This window comes from Amborella trichopoda, chromosome 1 (genome assembly GCF_054954075.1).
Source record: "Amborella trichopoda isolate Santa Cruz 75 chromosome 1, AtrichopodaSantaCruz75HAP2 v2.0, whole genome shotgun sequence".
In the NCBI taxonomy this organism is placed as follows: Eukaryota; Viridiplantae; Streptophyta; class Magnoliopsida; order Amborellales; family Amborellaceae; genus Amborella; species Amborella trichopoda.
Window position 1 is genome coordinate 39346738 of NC_142336.1, and position 19692 is coordinate 39366429.

Genomic DNA, 19692 nt, shown 5'->3' on the forward strand with positions numbered 1-19692 from the left:
AGCATAAGCAAGTTCTCTCTGTGATTGATGGGAACTTCGAATCTGGGGCAGGAGCAAACTCATATTAGGGGGGGGAGGGGGTGCAATGGGAATTGTCACTTGCTTAAATTTCCCTACCTCGGGAGCATAGGTTCGCTTGTCTAGGAGCACCTTTAGAATTCATGTATTATGCAAGGTTTAAGGAAACAAATTGGTGACCTAGATCTGCTACCCCAAAAACTAGGTAGGATCGGTGGATTGGCAATCCGGATTGGAAAATCGGCCAGATCAGTTGGTTTTGGCCTGAAAAAAGTTTAAAAAACTCGCCAAAAATATTTTTTTTTTGGGTTTCCAAAAAATTAGGGGTGGTGCATTATGAAGTTTTGTTATTTTGCAAAAGCATGTGAATATCGAGATTTCGTTCCCTTGTTTGGATGTCTGTTGACTATTATATTCACATTACTAGAGAAAAAGAGCTTACAATCATCATGGATATGCATACAACATAGAAATATGACGTATGCGTAGATATTGCATTATAACTTTCATTATTTTGGAAAAACATACGAATATTGAGACACTGATTCTTGTCGGAGTTTTTATTGATACTAATTTTGATATAGTAATTTTATAAAAAAAATATTATGCTTATAATTCTCAAAAACAGAAATTTATGCTTATTTTGTTATTTCAGTGAAGAAACGAGGGAGAATAATATTTGTATAAATAAAAAAAGAAACACAATACACAAACCCATTTGTTGCATCATGCCATCTCACAAAAGGAAAAGTTTTCTCTCTTGTAAAACTCAAAGAAAGATCTAGATAAATTGTCTTCAAATGAATGATTCACTTTCGTCCTTGATTTGGATCTTTTTTGAGCTCTAGTTTTGTTTTTAACTTGGTTGTGGGTGATCATAGATGCTCCAAAAATTTCAGATAAAAAAAATTTCCGTGGAGGATAATACGCTTACAAATTTAATATGACTCACAAATTATTTATAAATCTATTTAAGTGGAGTTACCCAAGCTAATCCAAATAAATCTCAGATAAATACCACATCATTCTACCCACGGAACGAGTCAATAATTTAACCACCCTGTGTCAGCCTTTTCTTAACACATTATGCTCCTATTGGGAACATGCAATCTTCTACTTTGATGGTGATCCATATTTAAGGTGCTTTCTCTCCATTTGGACCTGCCAAGCCAATGGTGACATCTCTCTTTGATGCTGGTATCTGCCAAACCAATAGGAAAAGAGGCTCCAGTAAACTATACACAACTGTAACATCACCTGTCCACAGTCCATCCCTCACCTAGTTTCACAGCCACTTCCCTTAGAAGTGCTTTATTCACCTCCTTAGCCTATTACTTCCCAGTCTTCTTGCCCTTTTCGGTTTGCATAAACTTGTGGGATTTACTACTTCCTCTCCAAAGAAAATTCCACTGTCTCAGGGATGGTGGGAGTACTGGGAATTTGAGATGACCATACCTCCCACCCTCTTGGTGTTTCGGAAGTTATCTTTCCTGCAACCGGTTTTATTTCTAGAATATAGACTTTGGCCAGCTCTTTTTTGAAAGTACTAATGTGAATTATTCAAGATATCTATTTTTGAGTAGAAATTATTCAAGATATCACTGTAGTGATTGTGGCGGCCTGTTCTCAACTTGAACGGTGAATGGGAAATCTTTGCTTTTCCTTTTTTGCACTGAAGTTTCGAAATTCCTTCTGTTTCACACTTAACCCTTTTATAGATCTGGGATTTGCAGTGTCTGTTATGTTTGATGTTGATGACCAAGATTCATCTTAGCCTTCATAAACGCCTAATTTATCTTTCTTCCAATTAGTTTTCCTTAACAATTTTTGCTTCGTTCTCAATGTCCCCACTAATTTACATTAATTAAAGTTTATGAGCAGTGATCAGAGATTATCATTGTGAATAAAGTGAACCCTCATAAGAACTTTATAGAATGTATTTTGAAAATCTGTTCTTCCCTAAGGCCAATTACTATAGTACCTCTTAAATCCGATAGGTTTAATTGTAAATGCATGGATATTCTAATTGTCCTTGCTATTATATGATCTAGAACATTGACTACAAATTTTCTTTGGTGGCTCTTTTCAGAAAGTAGTAAAATGAATCATTCAAAATAACAGCTTATTCCCAGGTTGAATAGTGAATCGGAAATCTCTACTTTTCATTATATATATTGAATTTTTCTGAATTAGAGCTGGGTGGGTGATGTGGAGAAGTACTTCTGGAGTTTTATATGATCGTGCCTTATCAATGAAACTGAAGGGGGTGTTTTATAAGATGAAGTGGAGATAGTTGGGGGATGTGGAGATGGGTAGGCGAATTGGACATGTGCTTTTGTGGTTTTTTGTGATCACTGCATACAAATAAAACCGAAGGGGAAGTTTTATAGGACAGCCTTAAAACCAACCATACTTGTGGGATAGAATGTTAGGCGGTCAAGAAACAACATTATCGATAGAATGAGTGTAGTTGATATGTGGATGTTGAGATGGTGAGTGACAAGACAAGAAATGATAGGATTTAGGGAATGAATGCATTAGAGGGACCTTAAGAGTTGCTCTAATAGGAAATGAGATGAGGAAAAGTAGACTTGGGTAGGAATGTGCAGCGTCGACCTAGAATAACACCAGTTAGGAGGGGCAATTTTTGGCTCAAGTGGAAGGATCTAAAAAGGCAAGGGGAAGATCCAAAAGGACATGGATGGAATCTTGAAAGTAGTGAGAAGAGATATTGCGACTTATGGTCTGACTGAGGGTTTGGCCCTTGATAGAGTGGACTGACAGAAAAGGGTTCATGTAGCCGACCCCACATAGTTGGGATAAGGCTCAGATGATGATGATGATGATGATGATGATGATGATGATGGTGGTGATGGGGATGGTGATGGTGATGGTGATGATGACGATGATGATATCAAAGTTTTCGAATTCCCTCGGTTTGACTCTATTGTCAAATTTGTTTGATGGTGGTGACCAAGATTCATCTTACTCTTGCATAAATGCCTAATTTGTCTAGTTTTCCATAACAGTTTCTGCTTCATTTTCTATGGACCCACTAATTTACATCAATTGAAGTTTTTGAGCCGTTTTCAGAGATTGACATTATGAATAAAGAGAAAGCTCATAACGAACTTTGTAGAATGTTTTTTTTGTTGATTTGTTCTCCCCCAAAGGGTTACCTCTTAAATTTGATAGGTTGAATTACAAATTTGTGGACCCCATTGTCCTAGCTATTGTATGATCTGGAATATTGATTACAAATTTTCTTTGGTGGATTCAAAACTTTATATTACGGTGGCATGGCTAATAAATCAAAAAGCAGCTAAAGACAAATAGTAGAAAGATAAGAAATTCAGAGGGATGGAGCCCATTATACTATTAAACTAGTTTTATACATTTCGTGAGCGTTTTAAAAACACATGGCTGAGCAGGAGGCTGCTCCAAGTTGCCTCACCAATGCCCTAGTTTGACTGATCTAGACTTGGACCATAATCACATATTTGTTCTATAAGACTTGGACAGACTGGGGTTGTCAGAGTTAGTGTTTTAAAAAACGCTAGGGCGCTAGGTGGTTGCCCAAAACCTCAGGCACCATGAGGTGAAAATTGCACGTCCTGTTAATTTTGTATATTGTTTTTCATTTATATGCATTCAAACTAACTTTCTCCATGCAAATATCTATGCATGAATGTTGAAACACATCGACACTTGGAATAATTGAAAATTTAGTGAAAAAAATAAAACATATTAACAACTCCATGTGTGTTAACCTCCAACTATCGAAACCTAATTGAATATGGCATGTTTCATACTGACACATCAATATGATCACAACTAGACAAGATGAAATACAAAAGAGAAGTATAAAACCAATAGCCCAAATATGCAATACAAAAGGATGGACTACTCAAGGGACAAGACAAGAAGTCTTCAAATACCTTCACTAGTACCCTAAAAATTCCAACAATGAAGAGTTAAGCTTATGGAAGTTTCTTGAAATCTCAGTTTTTTTTATCAATAGATTTGGAGTCTTAGATTCCAAATTTTTTTCACTTTGGGGATTTAGAATACCCCCAATTTCCTATATGAAACAATTGTGGGTCAAAAATGACTCGAGGTAGGGGGCCTTTATTCTAAAAAAGTGGCTCGCACTTGGGGCCTGCCTAGGACTAGGTGCTGGGCGCTCGCCTAGGCATCTGCCTGGGCCACCTGGGCGGCCACCCAAGTACTGGTGCGCAGGGAGGGCTGCTTGGCCCTCGGCGTGAGCCTCGAGGTCCTCCGGGCGCCTAATTGCCGAGCAGACCGTTTTTTAAAACAATAATCCGAGTTAGGTGCATCAGAACTGGTAAGACACCAGCTTTGGGTGATTTGGGCAAGTCCAAGTGGGGACGGGAGTTTTTAAGCATGGCATTTAATAACAAACATCACTAAGTGACATTGATATCTCAATTATGAAGTCAATGATAAGTTGTCAAATTGAATACATTGTTGATCACAACACCATCATTATTGGGATCGGGAGAGTGGTCAAATCCTGGATTGGGATCGGAATCGGAATCTCTGGATTGAGAGATGCACAAAGATCAGTGGGATAGGGATCAAGATCTGTACACCATGAGTTAAACGGATCATGCTCCCAATGTGAAAGAGTACGATCCAAATTTGTCAAGATCGAACGATAAAGTATATGGGATGGAGGTCCCATCTGCCTTAGAATCGAGACTCCCCAAATGGGGTACTCTAGCTCGGGAAGGAAGTCCATTGAAAGATGTGATTAATGTTTTTCTTAATTAAAAAATCATAGTGTCATTAAATACACAAAATACTGTTCTTTCCACCAAAAAAAGAAAAAAAGAATCATGTTTTTAGAATAGTTCTTAATTTTTTTTAACATTGGAGTGTGTTTCATAAGTGAGAAGTGAAACTGAAAACCCAAATGAGGATTCGAATTTCAGTCCTCAGATGTGAAAGCAGCTCTAGTGTTTTCAGGAAATGCTGTATCCTTGTTTTCCCTCGTTTGTGTCCTTTCACTTATTTGGGATTTGGCAGGCGATTGGTCATACTCTCTTTAGATTTTGGGGGAAAAAATGGCCTAGAGGCAAAGAAAGGGTCAACTTGCAAAAATGGTAGATATGGTCAACGAGAGGGCATTAGAGACAGCTCAATTGCATGAGGCTTATAGAGTTTCCAGTAAGTGTAATGAAAAGGATTTAGGGTAGGACATAATGCAACTTTAGCTCATCTATAGGTTCCATAAAGTAATATGACCGCATCTTGTACGTTATGGTGTTTATGTTTGTAATTTACAAGTTCAAAGTTCAAATTTCAAGAGTCAAACCTTGGTTGCCATTGTGGGCATTGGGACTGTTTCTCAACTTGTTGATCTCTATACTGAAAGCCAATTCATATTTCAAAATTTTTAGAGAAATATGCCCTTGCACAGAGAGAGAGAGAGAGAGAGAGAGAGAGAGAGAGAGAGAGAGAGAGAGAGAGAGAGATTATGGTCTTGGGAGTTAGAGAGAGGATGGTCGGGGGAGAGGGGGCGGTCAGTGCATGAGACTCGAAATGTGCTTGTGATCTTCAGTATAATATTCAACTCTACGTTGGTGGACGCTTAATTCCATTTACTCATGGACCCATGATTTAGATGAGAGGAATATGGATCCCTTAACCAGGAATCTAGAACCTCAATTTTGCGGATTGAGATCCCCAATTTCAAAAAATGTATGGAATCGAGATCTCTTATTCTGGACGACAGGATTGAGCTTCTGGATTTGGAGTGACCACTTTTTTGGGAGATCCCCTATGAACAACACATCCAAAAAGTGGGGGCCTGACCCTCCTAGGCGTCGGCTTGAGGTGGTCAGAGGGGGCTCGATGGGGCAGCCTGGCCGCATGCCTGCGCATAGTATCTGAGCATAGCCACCCTCCTTTGTTTCACCCCTATCCAAGGGTTGAAAATGCCCTTGGGTAAAGAGCATTTCAGGCTATTTTCCCCTCTTCTAAAGGCACAATATATTGGGGGTGGGACTCCTACCCCAAAACACACAAAATACTAGGTTTTTTTGTGTTAAACACATTAAAAACTAGTGTTTGGTGAGATTGTTGAGATTTCAATTTTTTTTTTCGTTCTTAATTTTGAAGATTTTGGTTCGATCTGAAGGTGATTGGGTTGGTGTTATAACATCAAGGAGGGTTAAAAGATGTGCTTTTAAGCCACTTAGCGTCAAACGTTTGTATCAAACCAATGTCCAACACATTATGGGTTTATCAAGGTTAATTTTTGCATTTTGTTTTTCCCTAGGACTCCAATCCCCTAGGTACCCTGCCCCATCCTTGCTGTCTTGGGCAGCCTCAAGGAAGAGGTAAACTTCCTAACAGGGCAAGGGGGGTGCCTAGGAGGCTAGATTCCCCTGGCCGCCTAGGCACTGCCTTCGGTATGCCAGTTAAATCCACATTTTCTAAATTGTTGTAAGGTGAGCATTTTGGCAGTTCTGTATGGGAAGAGCTGTTCTCTATGTGTCCCTTTTGTAGAAGTGGACAATATTTTATGTATATTTTAGCAAGGACAATTACATTGTCTTATTCATGCTCATCCTTTTGATTCATAATGTTTCTAACTGCGATCATTGCTTGATTGTTCTCGAGAAAGATGAATGTGATGAGTTGACAGCTTCTACATGTTAGCTTTATATCAGACTATTCCTGCTGCTCTAAGCTTAACAGTAAGTTGAAAGCTGTTTCACTGTCAAGAATCACTTACTTGCGCCTCAATTCTTTCCAGGTTTGGTCCAGTGAACATATTTTGGAGTTCCCGCTATGACACAGCAATGACTTTGTTTTTGGCTTGCCTCAAGGATTTTGCAGAGTTCGCAAATTCTATGGATAAAGAAAGCGGCATACCGTTAGAAGACTGCTTCAAGCTTCCTTACAAGTACACTCTTGTTTCTCTTTTCTTCGATTGTGTATGTAAAATTATCAAATATAGTCAATCTTCTTTCTATAATTTTCTGTTTTTTTTTTTAATATCTAATAGATATCTTTATTTATTATTTTCTATGACAAAGGAATTCATGATATGGTTGTTTTTGTTCAGTAGGCTTTTTTGTTGCCTGATAACTTTTAAGCAAAATATATTGTGACCAAGTGCTTGCTGACAATTCTCTCATAAAACAATAGTGGTCTATAACACCTAACAAATCGAGAGATTAGTTACATGTGTCAAAATTTATGGTTTCATCCTTTTAGTTTTATTCTTCAAATAGTACTGTTATTCACATTGTGAGTTAAGATGGAATTTGAGTGTCTCGAGGTCGGGTAACTAAAGTGAGGGAACCCACCATCCAGAAAATTCTCAATTTGGATTTGCAGTTGAGCTTGTCCAGATTGAGGTAGGAGTCCCGGTTGAATCAAAATGAAAAGATTCAATTATGAATAATATGTCCATTGTGCGGTACACAAAACTTAGAGACAGATCTTACGCATGTAATAAAGATAGCTTGGGAGGCAGAAATTACCTCCAAATATGTATATATGATGGCTAGGGTCATATGTACAATCCCTAATGTGATTTATATATCAATATCAGAGGTTCTCCTTTGCATTATGATACAACAGCGGATTGACATACTCTTGCGCAATTCTCAATATTTAATGCATGTGCAGCATTAGGTGAACAAGTACCTATTGAAAATACTGAACATACATATACTCTCTTGTCATCCCATTCATTCATTTTCTCTTTAATAATTCCCTCAACATTATATTTTTATCGACTTTCATTTTATTTTCTCGATGTCTTTCCACGATCACCTTGAATTTCAAATCATCTTTTTCAGCTTTTTCTTATTTGAAATTTGACTTATTCTCATGATGCTTTCTAAATAGCCACTAATTTGATTAGGAATTAATATCAAACTAAGGGATACATATGGCAGGATTGAAAATGACAAAGTGGAAAATTACAGCATCATTATGAGCTTCAACAAGCCAGAGAATTGGACCAAGGCCTTGAAGTACACTTTGTGCAACCTGAAATGGGTTCTCTTCTGGTTTGTTGGCAACACCGGTTTCCAGCCTCATCGAGACCCTTCAGTAAACTTTCTCTCTACTCCAAAACTGGTCCCTGACTGAAGATTGAATCCGAGTTCCCACAAACACCCGAGATCCTTGCATTTATATATTTTGAATATTTCATAATACTTCAATGTAAATACAAAGGGCCATTATGTGTTTCCCTGAGCAGCATAGATCACTTCAGTCAAGTACATGATTCACTGGTAATCTTAATATTTTTCATTTACCATGGCTGCCTTATCCGTAGTGGTTTATAAAAGAAATAAGACTATCAATACATACATTCTTGAATGGAGCGTGTACTGGTGTGGATTTGCTTAGTACTTGAGATAGATGGGTTGGACTTTGTTGACCTGCTCCCAACTTTTTAACTTTCCATCCTCTGGTATAACTAGAAGCAGGGATACCCTGAAAACCAGAAGTTCTGGGTCCTTAGATACTGAAATTGCTAATACCTGGCAAATTCTAGTATACTTGTTTAATACCCTATCTAGAAGTTCTCAAATACAAAGATTGGGTTTGATGGTGATCTAACTAACTTTCATAGAGATTAGGCTTCACAGATTCAGAGAGAGAGAGAGAGAGGACATGGTTATAGAGAGTGCTTAGAGAGAAAAGAGTTAGGAAAATGACATTTAGTGAGAGAAAGGAGCTAGCCAGAGAGAGAAATTAAAGATGGGAAATGGACTTGGTTAGAGAGAGAAAGGAGTTATGGACAGAATAATCACACCTTTAGAGAGAGAATGGAACTAGTCCAGAGAGAGGACTTTAGGAGTGAGAAATCACCTAGAGAGAGAGAAAGGATGCGGTTAGTAGAAAGAAAATGACTGAAAGGGGATAGAGAGTTAAAAAGAGAAATGGTACAACCAGAAAGGAAGGAGCTGGATTGGGTTGTATTAGGGAAAGAAGTCACATTTAGACGTGGCGTGAGAGAGCGAGAGCACAATTAAAGAGAGAAGTTAGAGAGAGGGCACGGTTACATAGAGAGAGAGATATAGCACATGAATGGAGAGAGAAAGGAGTGAGAGAGAGAGGATGAGAAGCAAAAAAAAAGGCGAGAGGGGTACTTCATTAAGATGGGATATGCCAGCTTCCATGGAATATGTTATGATATTTTGAGAAACTAGAACTTCCTAGAGTTAGTTGCTTGTGGCCACTAAGCCGAAACCGACGATGACTCTAGTTCAGTTAAAATCGGTTTGACTGCAAATTGAAACAATCGGAAGGGATGTTGAAAAATAAAAAGATAATAAGAATAAATTTAAAATATAAAATATATTAAAAAACGATCAATTTTGTTTAACCAATCCGAGTGGGTAAAACCAACTGGTTTGACGGGCCACCACTGGTCAAATATTGATATCAATCGATTTATGGTGAAATACATATTTTTTTTTGGACCACATTGATCAAGGCAACCAATTGTCAATTCAGTCTGGTGCTCCGATCTTAATAACTATACTTTCTGTGCTATAATAAACTGAAACTTCCAACTACTAGAAGTTATTATGCACCCTTAGGGCATATTTGGTTCGCATAGGGCATATTTGGTTCGCATGAAAATGATTTTTTAGAAATTATTTTTTTAGAAAGTAACTAATTTCTTACCTTTGGTTCATAACAAAAGTAAGTATCCATAAAAAGTGACCAAAATCTAAGAAATTGGAATCACACCTATGTAGGAATGATTCCAATTTCTATAAAATAATTGGGTGTCTGGGGCTGCCATCGAACCGGGCTTGGCCCAAAAATGCTTTGGCTAGGCCTTGTAAGGCCCGGCCAAAAGTACCCGAAAAGCCTGCCCGCCCGAAAAGAGAGATTGGAGCCCAGCCCGTAGCCCATTAAGGAAATTTAAGACAATTTATTTTAAAAAATGTAAAAAATATTGGGTCTTTAGAGAGAAAATGGATTTTTAGAGAGCGAAAGAGAGATTGGGTTTTCTATAGAGAGAACGTATTTTTAGATAGAAAAAAAGAGATTGATTTCTAGAGAGAGATTGAGACCTTGGGTTTCTAGAGAGAAATAGAGACTGGATTTTTAGAGAAAGAAAGAAAGATTATGTTTCTAGAGAGAGAAAGAGGGATTGGGTAAAGATAAAAAGAAAGATTGGATTTTCAAAGAGAGAAAATGGATTTTTTGAGAGAAAGAGAGATTGAATTTCTAGAGAGAGAATGGATTTTTAGAGAGAAAGAGAGATTGGGTTACCAGATAAAGAATGTGTTTTTAGAGGGGGAGAGTGTGTTTCTAGAGAGAGAACGGATTTTTAGGGAGACAGAGAGATTGGGTTTCAAAACAGAGATAATATGCTTTTAGAGAGAGTAAGAGAGATTGGATTTCTAGAGAGAGAATGGATTTTTACGGAGAGAGAGATTAGGTTTTCAAAGAAAATATGTTTTAGAAAGAGAAAGAGAGATTTGATTTTTAGAGAGAGAATAGGATTTTAAGAGAGAAAGAGAGATTGAGTTTTTAGAGAGAATGAGTTTTTAGAAAGAGAGAGAGATTGGTTTCTTGAGAGAGAAATATTGATTTTTTAGAGAGAGAAAGACATATCGGGTTTTTAGAGAGAGAAAATGGGTTTTAGAGAGAGAAAGTAATCTTGAATTTCTAGAGAGAATGGGTTTTTAGGGAGAAAGAGTGATTGGGTTTTAGAGGGAGAAAATGGGTTTCTAGAGACAGAGATAATGGATTTCTAGAAAGAGAGATTGGGTTTCTAGAGAGAGCGAGTGAATAGGTTTTTAAAGAGAAAAATAGATGGGTTTTTAGAGAGATGATGGGTTTTTAGAGAGAGAAAGATAGATTGAGTTTCTAGAAAGAATGAGTTTATAAAGAGAGATATTGAGTTTTTAGATTGAGAGAATCGGTTTTTAGATAGAGAAAGAGAGATTGGGTTTCTAAAGAGAGAATTTTTTGAAAGAAAAAAATAATGAGTTTTTAGAGAGAGAAAGAGATATTGGGTTTCTAGAGAAAGAATGGGTTTTTAGAGAGAGATCGAGTTTCTAGAGAGAGAGAATGAGTTTTTAGAGAGGGAAAGAGAGATTGAGTTTTTTGAAAGAGAATGGATTTTTAGAGAGAGAAAGAAAGATTAGATTTTTAGAGCAAGAGAATGAGCTTTTAGAGAGAGAGAGAGAGACTGACTTTCTAGAGTGAGAGACAACATGTTTTTAAAGAGAGAGATTGGGATTTTATAGAGAGAGAATGAATTTTTAGAGAGAAAAAGAGAATGGAGTTTTTAGAAAGAGAAAGAGAGATTGAGTTTCTAAAAAGAGATTCGGTTTTTAGAGTGAGAAATAGAGAAAAACGGTTTTAAGAGAGAGATATTGGATTTTTAGAAAAAGAATGGGATTTTAGAGAGAAAGAGATATTGGGTTTCTAGAGAGAGAATGTATTTTAGAGATAAAAAGAGAGATTGAATTTCTAGAGAAGGAATGGGTTTTTAGAGAGAGAGAATAAGTTTTTAGAGAGAGGATGAGAGAATAAACTTTTAAAAAGAGAAAGAAATTGGGTTTCTAGATAGAAAAAAAGAGAATTGAGTTTTTTGAAAGAGAAAGATAGTATGGGTTTCTAGAGAGAATGAGCTTTTAGAGATAGAAAGAGAGATTAGATTTCTAAAGAGAGAATGAGTTTTAGAGAGAGAGAGTGATTGGATTTTTAGCGATATTGGGTTTCTTAATAGTCATCTCATAATGGGTAATTTTTAAGATATTGTATCCATTAGATAATTTTAAGTGCCTTCTCAATAATATCTGTAATAACAATTAAAAGTTAAAAATATTGTTAAAAAACAAAAAAACAACTAAAAGTTAAAAATAGCTTGCATTCCAGATTTCAGGATGGTAGATTCCTAAATAATTTACCAAACGGAAAAAAACAATTTCATATGAAATCTAACATTATTACCAAACATAAGAAAAAAAAAGCTAAGTGAAATTTAATTCTAAAAAATCTATTTCTTAAAAAATTAATTTACCACAAGAAAACTATTTAACGCAAACCAAACAGGTCCCCAGTGTTTTATCACTTTTATGTAGGAGAACCATCTCTCTTTTTATGAGGATAGCTCGTACTAAACTAAAACGCAGAGATGTAGCAATATTAATGAAGCATTTTTTATCATCTATAGCTAACGTATATTGTTATATTATTATACATTATAGAAAAAATTACGTACAAACACTATGTCCGCCCCTTTATTACCATACGTCCTGTAATATTACAAACACTATGTCCCCCCCCTGTCGCCTTCAACTTCCGACATGTCCTGTAAATAACAACATTGGACAGGAGGGAGAGGAGCGAGGAGAACCAGAGTCTCATGGGAGTATATTATCTATTTACTCTTTCAAGCAAAATATACTTTTTAGATCTCAAATTTTGGGAATATAATCTCTTCAACGCATAGAATAATCTCAGTAAAAAAGAAAAATAAAAATAAAGATGAAATCTCTATGTAATAGAAAGAGATAATGCATCGAGATTGAATAGAGACCGTTCAATATTTTAATGACTCGATCTAAGTGTTTCAAATTGTTGTTTTTAAAAATAATCATCCAGTAACTCATGTATGGTTCTCAAAATTTTAGACAAAAAGAATCAATAAAGCTACATGTTTTGACCAAGGGATGCACAGTATGCTCCTACAGGATCACATTGTATTCCCTCTATAAAACATTTGAGAACATTAGTGATTTCTTTCCTGCCCAGTGTCGTTATTGCAATATTGCTGGGCAGTTACTGGGAGAAAAAAAAAAAAAAAAAAAAAAACCGTCGATGGGGTACTCGTTGTAATTTTGGATAAAAATATTTTCTTATACAATAATAAAAGGGTGGAATAGTGTCCGCTTGTATTTTGTCTGTATTATATATAAAAAAGAGAAAGGTAAAATCTCAATGTCTAGAAAGAGATAATGGCTAGAGATTGAATAGAGATCGTTCAATATTTTAGTGGCTCGATCTAAGTATCACAAAACTCAAAATTTAAATTATTATTTTTAAAAATAATCATCTAAAAATTTGCATATGGTTCCCAAAATTTTAGACTAAAAGAATAAATATACTACATGTTTTGACCAAAGGAGTAGATGCAAAGTATGCTCCTATGGGAGTACAATGTATAACCTCTATAACAAAATTGGAAACATTAGTGATTTCTTTCCTGCCCAATGGTGTTATTGCTCGATGGCTGGAAAAAAAAGGGCCTGCCGAGGGGGGTGCTCGTCGTAATTTTGGAAAAAAGTTAATCTTATACAGATATAAACAGGTGGAATAGTGCCCGCATGTAATTTGTCTGTATTATATAATCTATAATTGTTATAACATCATACATACTCTCCCCTTCTCTACCACTATTATTATTATTATTATTTGTTTTTTAGCTGTACTCTTTTTTCATTATTTTAATGATGCTTCCACTTTCTTTAAAAAAAAAAAACAAAAAAAATCATAGTTACTCTGGTTGGGCCAACCCTTTCCCTAACAGACCCAATTAGATTAGAATGGGGAGAGAGAGATAGAGAGAGGCATTGGTTAAGCGTGAAGTGATAGCCAAGAAAATAAAAAAGTGATCCCAGCGTACTGTTTGCATTTGTTTATGGGCTGTTTGGGGTCTAGTATTTGTAAAATCTCGTTATGCATCAAATCCTAGGTAAATAAAATTTAGGTGTGGTACTAATAGGAAATAAAATGACAGAGGGTAGACTTACGTAGCTGGCAATGTGTGGCGCAGATCTAGTATATTACCTGTTAGGAGGTGAGAGTTAGTTCAAGTGAAAGGTTAAAAAAGGGCAAGAGGTGTGCCCAAAATGATATGGTTTGAAGTAGTAATAAAAGATATGAGGACTTATGACCTTATTGAGAGTATGACCCATAATCGAGAAAAATGACAAACAAGAATTCATTTAGCTGACCCTAATAATTTAGGAAAAAGCTTCGACGATGATGATAATAATGACTTAATTGTGGGGTTCCATTCCAAAATTCGAAATCCTAAAAAATTACTATTAGATAGAGTTTTATCCTAGGAAGTACTGTAGGATATACTCCCTCCGGAGTCTAAAGGGTTTTGGCCAGTGGTTTAAAAAACGGATTAGTGACCTGAATCGGACATCCCAAAAACCGATCCGGATCGACGAATCGACGATAAGGATTGGAAATCGGGCCGAATCGCTCGGATTAAGCCTTAAAAAAATTCAAAAAAATTATTAAAATTCATTATAAATGTTGTTTTTTAGGAATCCAATAACAAATGGGGGTACTACATTATTAACTTTCATTGTTTTCATCAATTTATGAATATTGAGATGTTCTTTCCCTGTATGAACTTATGTTGACCATTAAACTTACGTCATACAAAAGAAATCATAGAATTATCATGGATTAAGTATATAATCATATATGGACTAGAATAAAGAGTTGACTAAATCAATGAAAAATTGGCCACTAAAATATCGAATTGGCAGAAACCCTAATCCGCTAAAAAAACCCAAATTATTACAACCTAACTAACTATTATACCAACAATATTTTATAATTATTTTATTATATAAATAATAACAAATCCAAAATATTTTATAATATCATCTAATTTAAAATGTATTATTGACAACTGTAATAAAAATAGTACACTACATGATTTATAATATAAAAATTAATAAATAAAATAAAATATTTGGTTATCAATGTAGCAATTATTAGAATGCGTACCAATTTTATTTAATTTTTTAGGTTTCTAGAATAAATTAGTAGAAAAGATTGTTAATACTACATAGTAGAAAGAGAGAGATTTCAAATGGCCTCATTGTATGAATCCTATCTTTAAATTAATATTACTAAATTTATGTTAAAGACCATCATGTTATAGAAATAAAAAATATAATCAGACCATTTATTCTTAGGTTGTATTAAGAAATACCTTTTATTTTTTTGACAAGAAATACTTATTGAGATATTTTTTATTTTTTTTTACAAGAAAAATATGATACTTGTTAATTATCTTTTTTTTTTTTTTTGACAAAAGAAGAAAATGTTGTCCTATATTTTTTTTTGCTTGTTGTATTACTTTTAATTTATTTTTACAAGAAAAATAAAAAAATGATGTTGCCAAGGTACATTTTATTTTTTTATGCCTTTTGTTTTATGCTTTTGCAAGAAATACTTGTTATATTACTTTGTATTTTTTTACAAGAAAAATTAAAAAATATTGTATTATCTTTTTTATCTTTATCTTATAAAGCCTTTTATTTTTTATTTGTTCGATTTTTTTATAACAGTATTTTCTACCTTTGTTTATTTTTTCGACAACAAAAATTTTTTTGACAACAAAAAACGAGGACTCGTTCGGTAAGGGGTTCGAACTCAAGACCTCCCCCATAAAATCAGAGATGTCAACCAACACTGCTACATCGCCTGATGAGAATATATTAGCTTCTATAATAATATATATTCAATCGTCTTGCTTTAATGAGTTTTAGTAAGAATTTTCACACATCGAATGATGAGCGTTGCTTTGTTCTCTATATATTCATATGTAATAGATATTACATTGCGTGTGTAGAAAGTGATAGGGCTGACATGTGATGTGAGTTACCACGCGTGGAGGTTGTTTAGGTGCCACGTGTTGCTCCCGTGAGGCGGCCATGTATAAGACTCGTGATTCCAACAGTGAATCGCCCGCGGCCACGTGTAAGACATGCGATTCACTATTGGGAATCGCCCGGTTCTCTCTGGACACGGGCGATTCTCGATTTTTTCGTGGAACCGGCTCGGTTGCAGATGTTTCCAGAGTCGAACCGGGCGAGTCCGGCTCGACTCAACGAGTTTTCAAACCTTGGTTTTGGCATTAAAAAGATAGAAGTAAAAAGAGGGATGGAGGATGGGGAAGACGTCGAGGAAAGTGACTGTTTGGAAGCTGCTGTGGTAAATGTGCAGTTTGATTTGTCTTCTGGATTCCCCGTTGGGGCTAGGTTTCCTGTTATGAGTTCTTTCTCCTCACCATCAAATGATATTTTTGGATTGAGCCATTGCGCTAGAAGGGGATAGAGCTTATCTTATGCTCCTATCGTTAAGATTTAGGGAGCAAACATGATTGTTTTCCTTCAACGAACCAAGGAGGATGCTACGGTGGCCTTGGGTAATCATTTTGTTAGAGTTTGAGCTAAGCTTTTGTCCTTAGATTATTAAAAACCTTCATCTCACTTGTCTTATCTGCAGAAGGAAAGCCTTTCGATTAGTCTATCTGGCATTCCCTTACATGCTTGGACTGTGGATACAGTCTATAAGGTGGCCAATTGCTGTGGCGAGTTCTGTGATATTGATAGAGATACCTTTGATGGGATTGACTTGAGAGCTGTTAGAGTATGTATCTGGAAGCTCAGAGGGGCATCCAGTCCCAAAGTCGTCAGATTGGTTGTAGGCCATGACTCTTTTGCTATCGGGGTGTCCTCTGAGATGAGTAAGAAATCCATTTCATTATCTAAGGGTCCCACACCTTTCAAATTAGAAATAGGATGGCTTTAAGAGAAATATGTGGTTGATATGTTTTCCATTTTGTATAAAGGAAGCCCAACTAGCTTCTTTAGTACGTCCAGGGGTATTTGTCAAAGTGATCCTCTTTTCCCTTTCATTTTCACCATTTATTCAGAATGCTTTAGCTTATTTGTTTATAATATTGAATCTAAAAAGCATGTTGTGGGATTTCAATTGCCTTGTATCTCTCACTTATAACATGCAGATGATACACTGCTATTTTGTGAGGCGAGGGTGGATCAAGTTTCCAATATTGCTACATTTTTAAAATGTTGTGAATTGACTTTAGGTTTGAAGGTGAATTTTGAGAAAACGGGGGTGATTGGCATAAATTGTGATGATAATTTGGTGAATGAATTGGCGAAAGCTTTGGGATCTAAGGTGAAACATTTCCCAATTATGTACCTCGGGATGCCCATCTCAGATGGTCGTTTGCCTGTGGCTATGTGGGATAAGGTGATTTAAAGGATTCAAATATAACTTGATTTGTGGAATAATAAATATCTTTCTTTGGTGGGAATGATTGCTTTGATAAAAGCTTGCTTGTCTAATCTACCTATTTACTAAATGTCTATTCTGCAAATTCCATCATCAGTTGCTTGAAAACTCGAAATGCCTATGAGAAATTTCCTTTGGGGCTCTGAGGGAGATTCCAAAACGTTCCATCTCCTTCAATGGGATAGGGTGTGCACAACTGGGAGGGAAGGTGGATTGGGGATAAGGAAGATCAAATTGGTAAATTGGGCTCTACTTTGTAAATGGTGGTGGAGAAGTTTAAACTTCAAAGACTAACCGTGGTATAAAGTGGTTGTTGCGAAGTATGGTGATGATAGATTTAAGATGTGGGTTGGAGGAAGAAGTGGTACTAGAGGGATGTCCCTTGTTGGAAAGCAATCAATTCACGTAAATCTCTGATCCATATGGACATTCGATATACTGTTGGTGATGGTAGCAATATCTCCTTTTAGCGTCATAAGTGGTTGGATAATTCTCCTTTGAAATACGTCTTTTTACTTGTTTTTCAAAAGGTGGAAAACCCAAATGAGATTATTGCAGATTTATTTGAGATGAGGGTTGATAAGGTTGAATGGAAGATTAATTTTGTTTACAATAGGATTCTGGATGAGCTATTTCTCCAATTTAATGAGTTGCTTGGGACACTGAATGATGTGTATATCCCTCAAAATACGGATGATGAGGTGGTTTGGGATTTGGCCAAAGATGGTCTATTCGGTTAGATCTATGTATTATTTGCTTTTCCATGATCGGTGGCGATGATCCATACCTGAAATTGCCATCATCTGAAATAGCCACTTCCGCTTAAGGTGCAAGCCTTTTTATGGTTGGCTGTGTAGGATAAGGTGTTAACTACTGATAATCTCATTAAAAGAGGAAAAATTTTGCCAAATATATGTTTGTTCTGTAAGGGTGATGGTGAAACAGGTGCTCATATGTTTCTTCATTGCCTTACAGAATATGACAGTGGTTTTTTGGATAGATCTGGGTGGCTTTGGTCTTACCTCTATATGTCAAGGGGATTTTGAGAGCTTTATGTGTTTCTACGTTGCCACAAATATGAATGGTTATTTGGCAAATCGCAAGGGGAGTGATTTTATGGGAAATTTGGAAAAGAGAGAAATAGAAGAGTTGTTGATGGGGTAAGTCGGCCATTTGATAGAGTTATGGAGAAAATCCTTCATTCTATTTGGTCGTATTTATCTATCACAAAAGTTGGGATAGATATCTTGGAAGTCGACGTAAGGAGTAATTTATTCAACTTATTCCAGCTGGGAGTTAGGAAGTGTAGGCCTAAAGGAAGATGGACATCACCTTTAAGTGGAGTTTTGAAACATAATTTTGATGGGAGCTCTTTAAGAAATCCTGGTCCTGCGGGTTTAGGAAGAGTAGTGAGGGATTGGAAAGGAAAAATCTTGTTAACTTATGCAGGTCCTTTGGGGGGAGAAAACTGCAAATCATGTAGAACTTTTGGCTCTTTTGTCTATGTGGCTAAGAATTTAGGACTACTTAGTACATATGTATCGGGAGGCCAATGTATTGGCTGATAATCTTGCGAAGGGTGGTATTTCTCTCACAGGGATGTCAGTCTTTGATGATGTAACATCATAGTTATCTCTTAATAATATTTCTGAACTTCTATCAAAGAAAAAAAAAAAAAAGGTTTTGCCATTAACTTATAAAAGGTTTCGCATTCACTTAAGTTTGATCATGCATTTAACCAATATAGAGTTGTCTTTGTGTATGATATATAAAAGGGCAAGCTTTCTATGCTTCCCCTACAACATAAAACTAATATACTTCCCCTTATCTAACCGTCCATTCTAAATGGAGGGCTAAGATTGCCCCAATCACAATGACATGTCTCTATACTATTTTATTTTTAACTTTTTTTATACAAACTCTTTTGACACCAAATTTGGATGGCCAATCCTCTATTAAACTTGCACTAGCGAAAAATATAAAAAAATATTTCCAATATAATAAGAATACCAAAGTACCCTTGAAAGTTTCAAGGGGTATTTGGGTCATTATATTTTATCGAAAAATTATTTTTAATATTTTTTATAGGTGTGCCCCAAGGATAAAATGGAATGTACCAAATTTCATATATGTACAATTTGTATAAAAAAAACTAAAACTAAAATACTTTGAGACGTCAGATGTAAGATCAAACGGTGCGTGACACTCTTGATCAAAATTGGACGGCTGGATGGTAGGGGAAGCATAGATCTTTTATGCTGTAGGAGAAACATAGAAACCTTTCCCTATATAAAATACATAGGCACTTGCCCAAAAAAAATTTGTTTATAAATAGCAAAACATTTAATGGCAATTTATTGGCATTAATTTGGTTTTGGTTAAATAAATGAAATGTTTGACTCTTTTGAATGGGATAAAAACAAAATAAATATGATCCTGTCCACGACTCTTTTGAATGGGATAAAAACAAAATAAATATGATCCTATCCACTTGTAAAAATAGCTTTTTACATTTATGAGTAGCCATAAATTGTTGGTATATTTTTAATTATAAATAGTTGGATTTTATACCCAACTCCC

General features: G+C 35.7%; 1 protein-coding gene across 4 annotated transcripts in view; it reads left to right on the top strand.

Moving 5' to 3' along the window:
- Nucleotides 1–8385, top strand: part of ATG6 (AUTOPHAGY 6) — a 44676-nt gene extending 36291 nt beyond the window's left edge. For all 4 annotated transcript variants that reach the window (XR_016054019.1, XR_016054029.1, XM_006847688.4 and 1 more), the window contains 2 exons: nt 6803–6952; nt 7956–8385. Coding sequence is in view for 2 of the 4 variants with exons in the window: in XM_006847688.4 (XP_006847751.2) it covers nt 6803–6952; nt 7956–8151 (346 nt within the window). In the remaining 2 variants the exon portion in view is untranslated. The remainder of the gene's footprint in view (nt 1–6802; nt 6953–7955) is intronic.
- The last annotated feature ends 11307 nt before the right edge of the window (nt 8386–19692 follow it).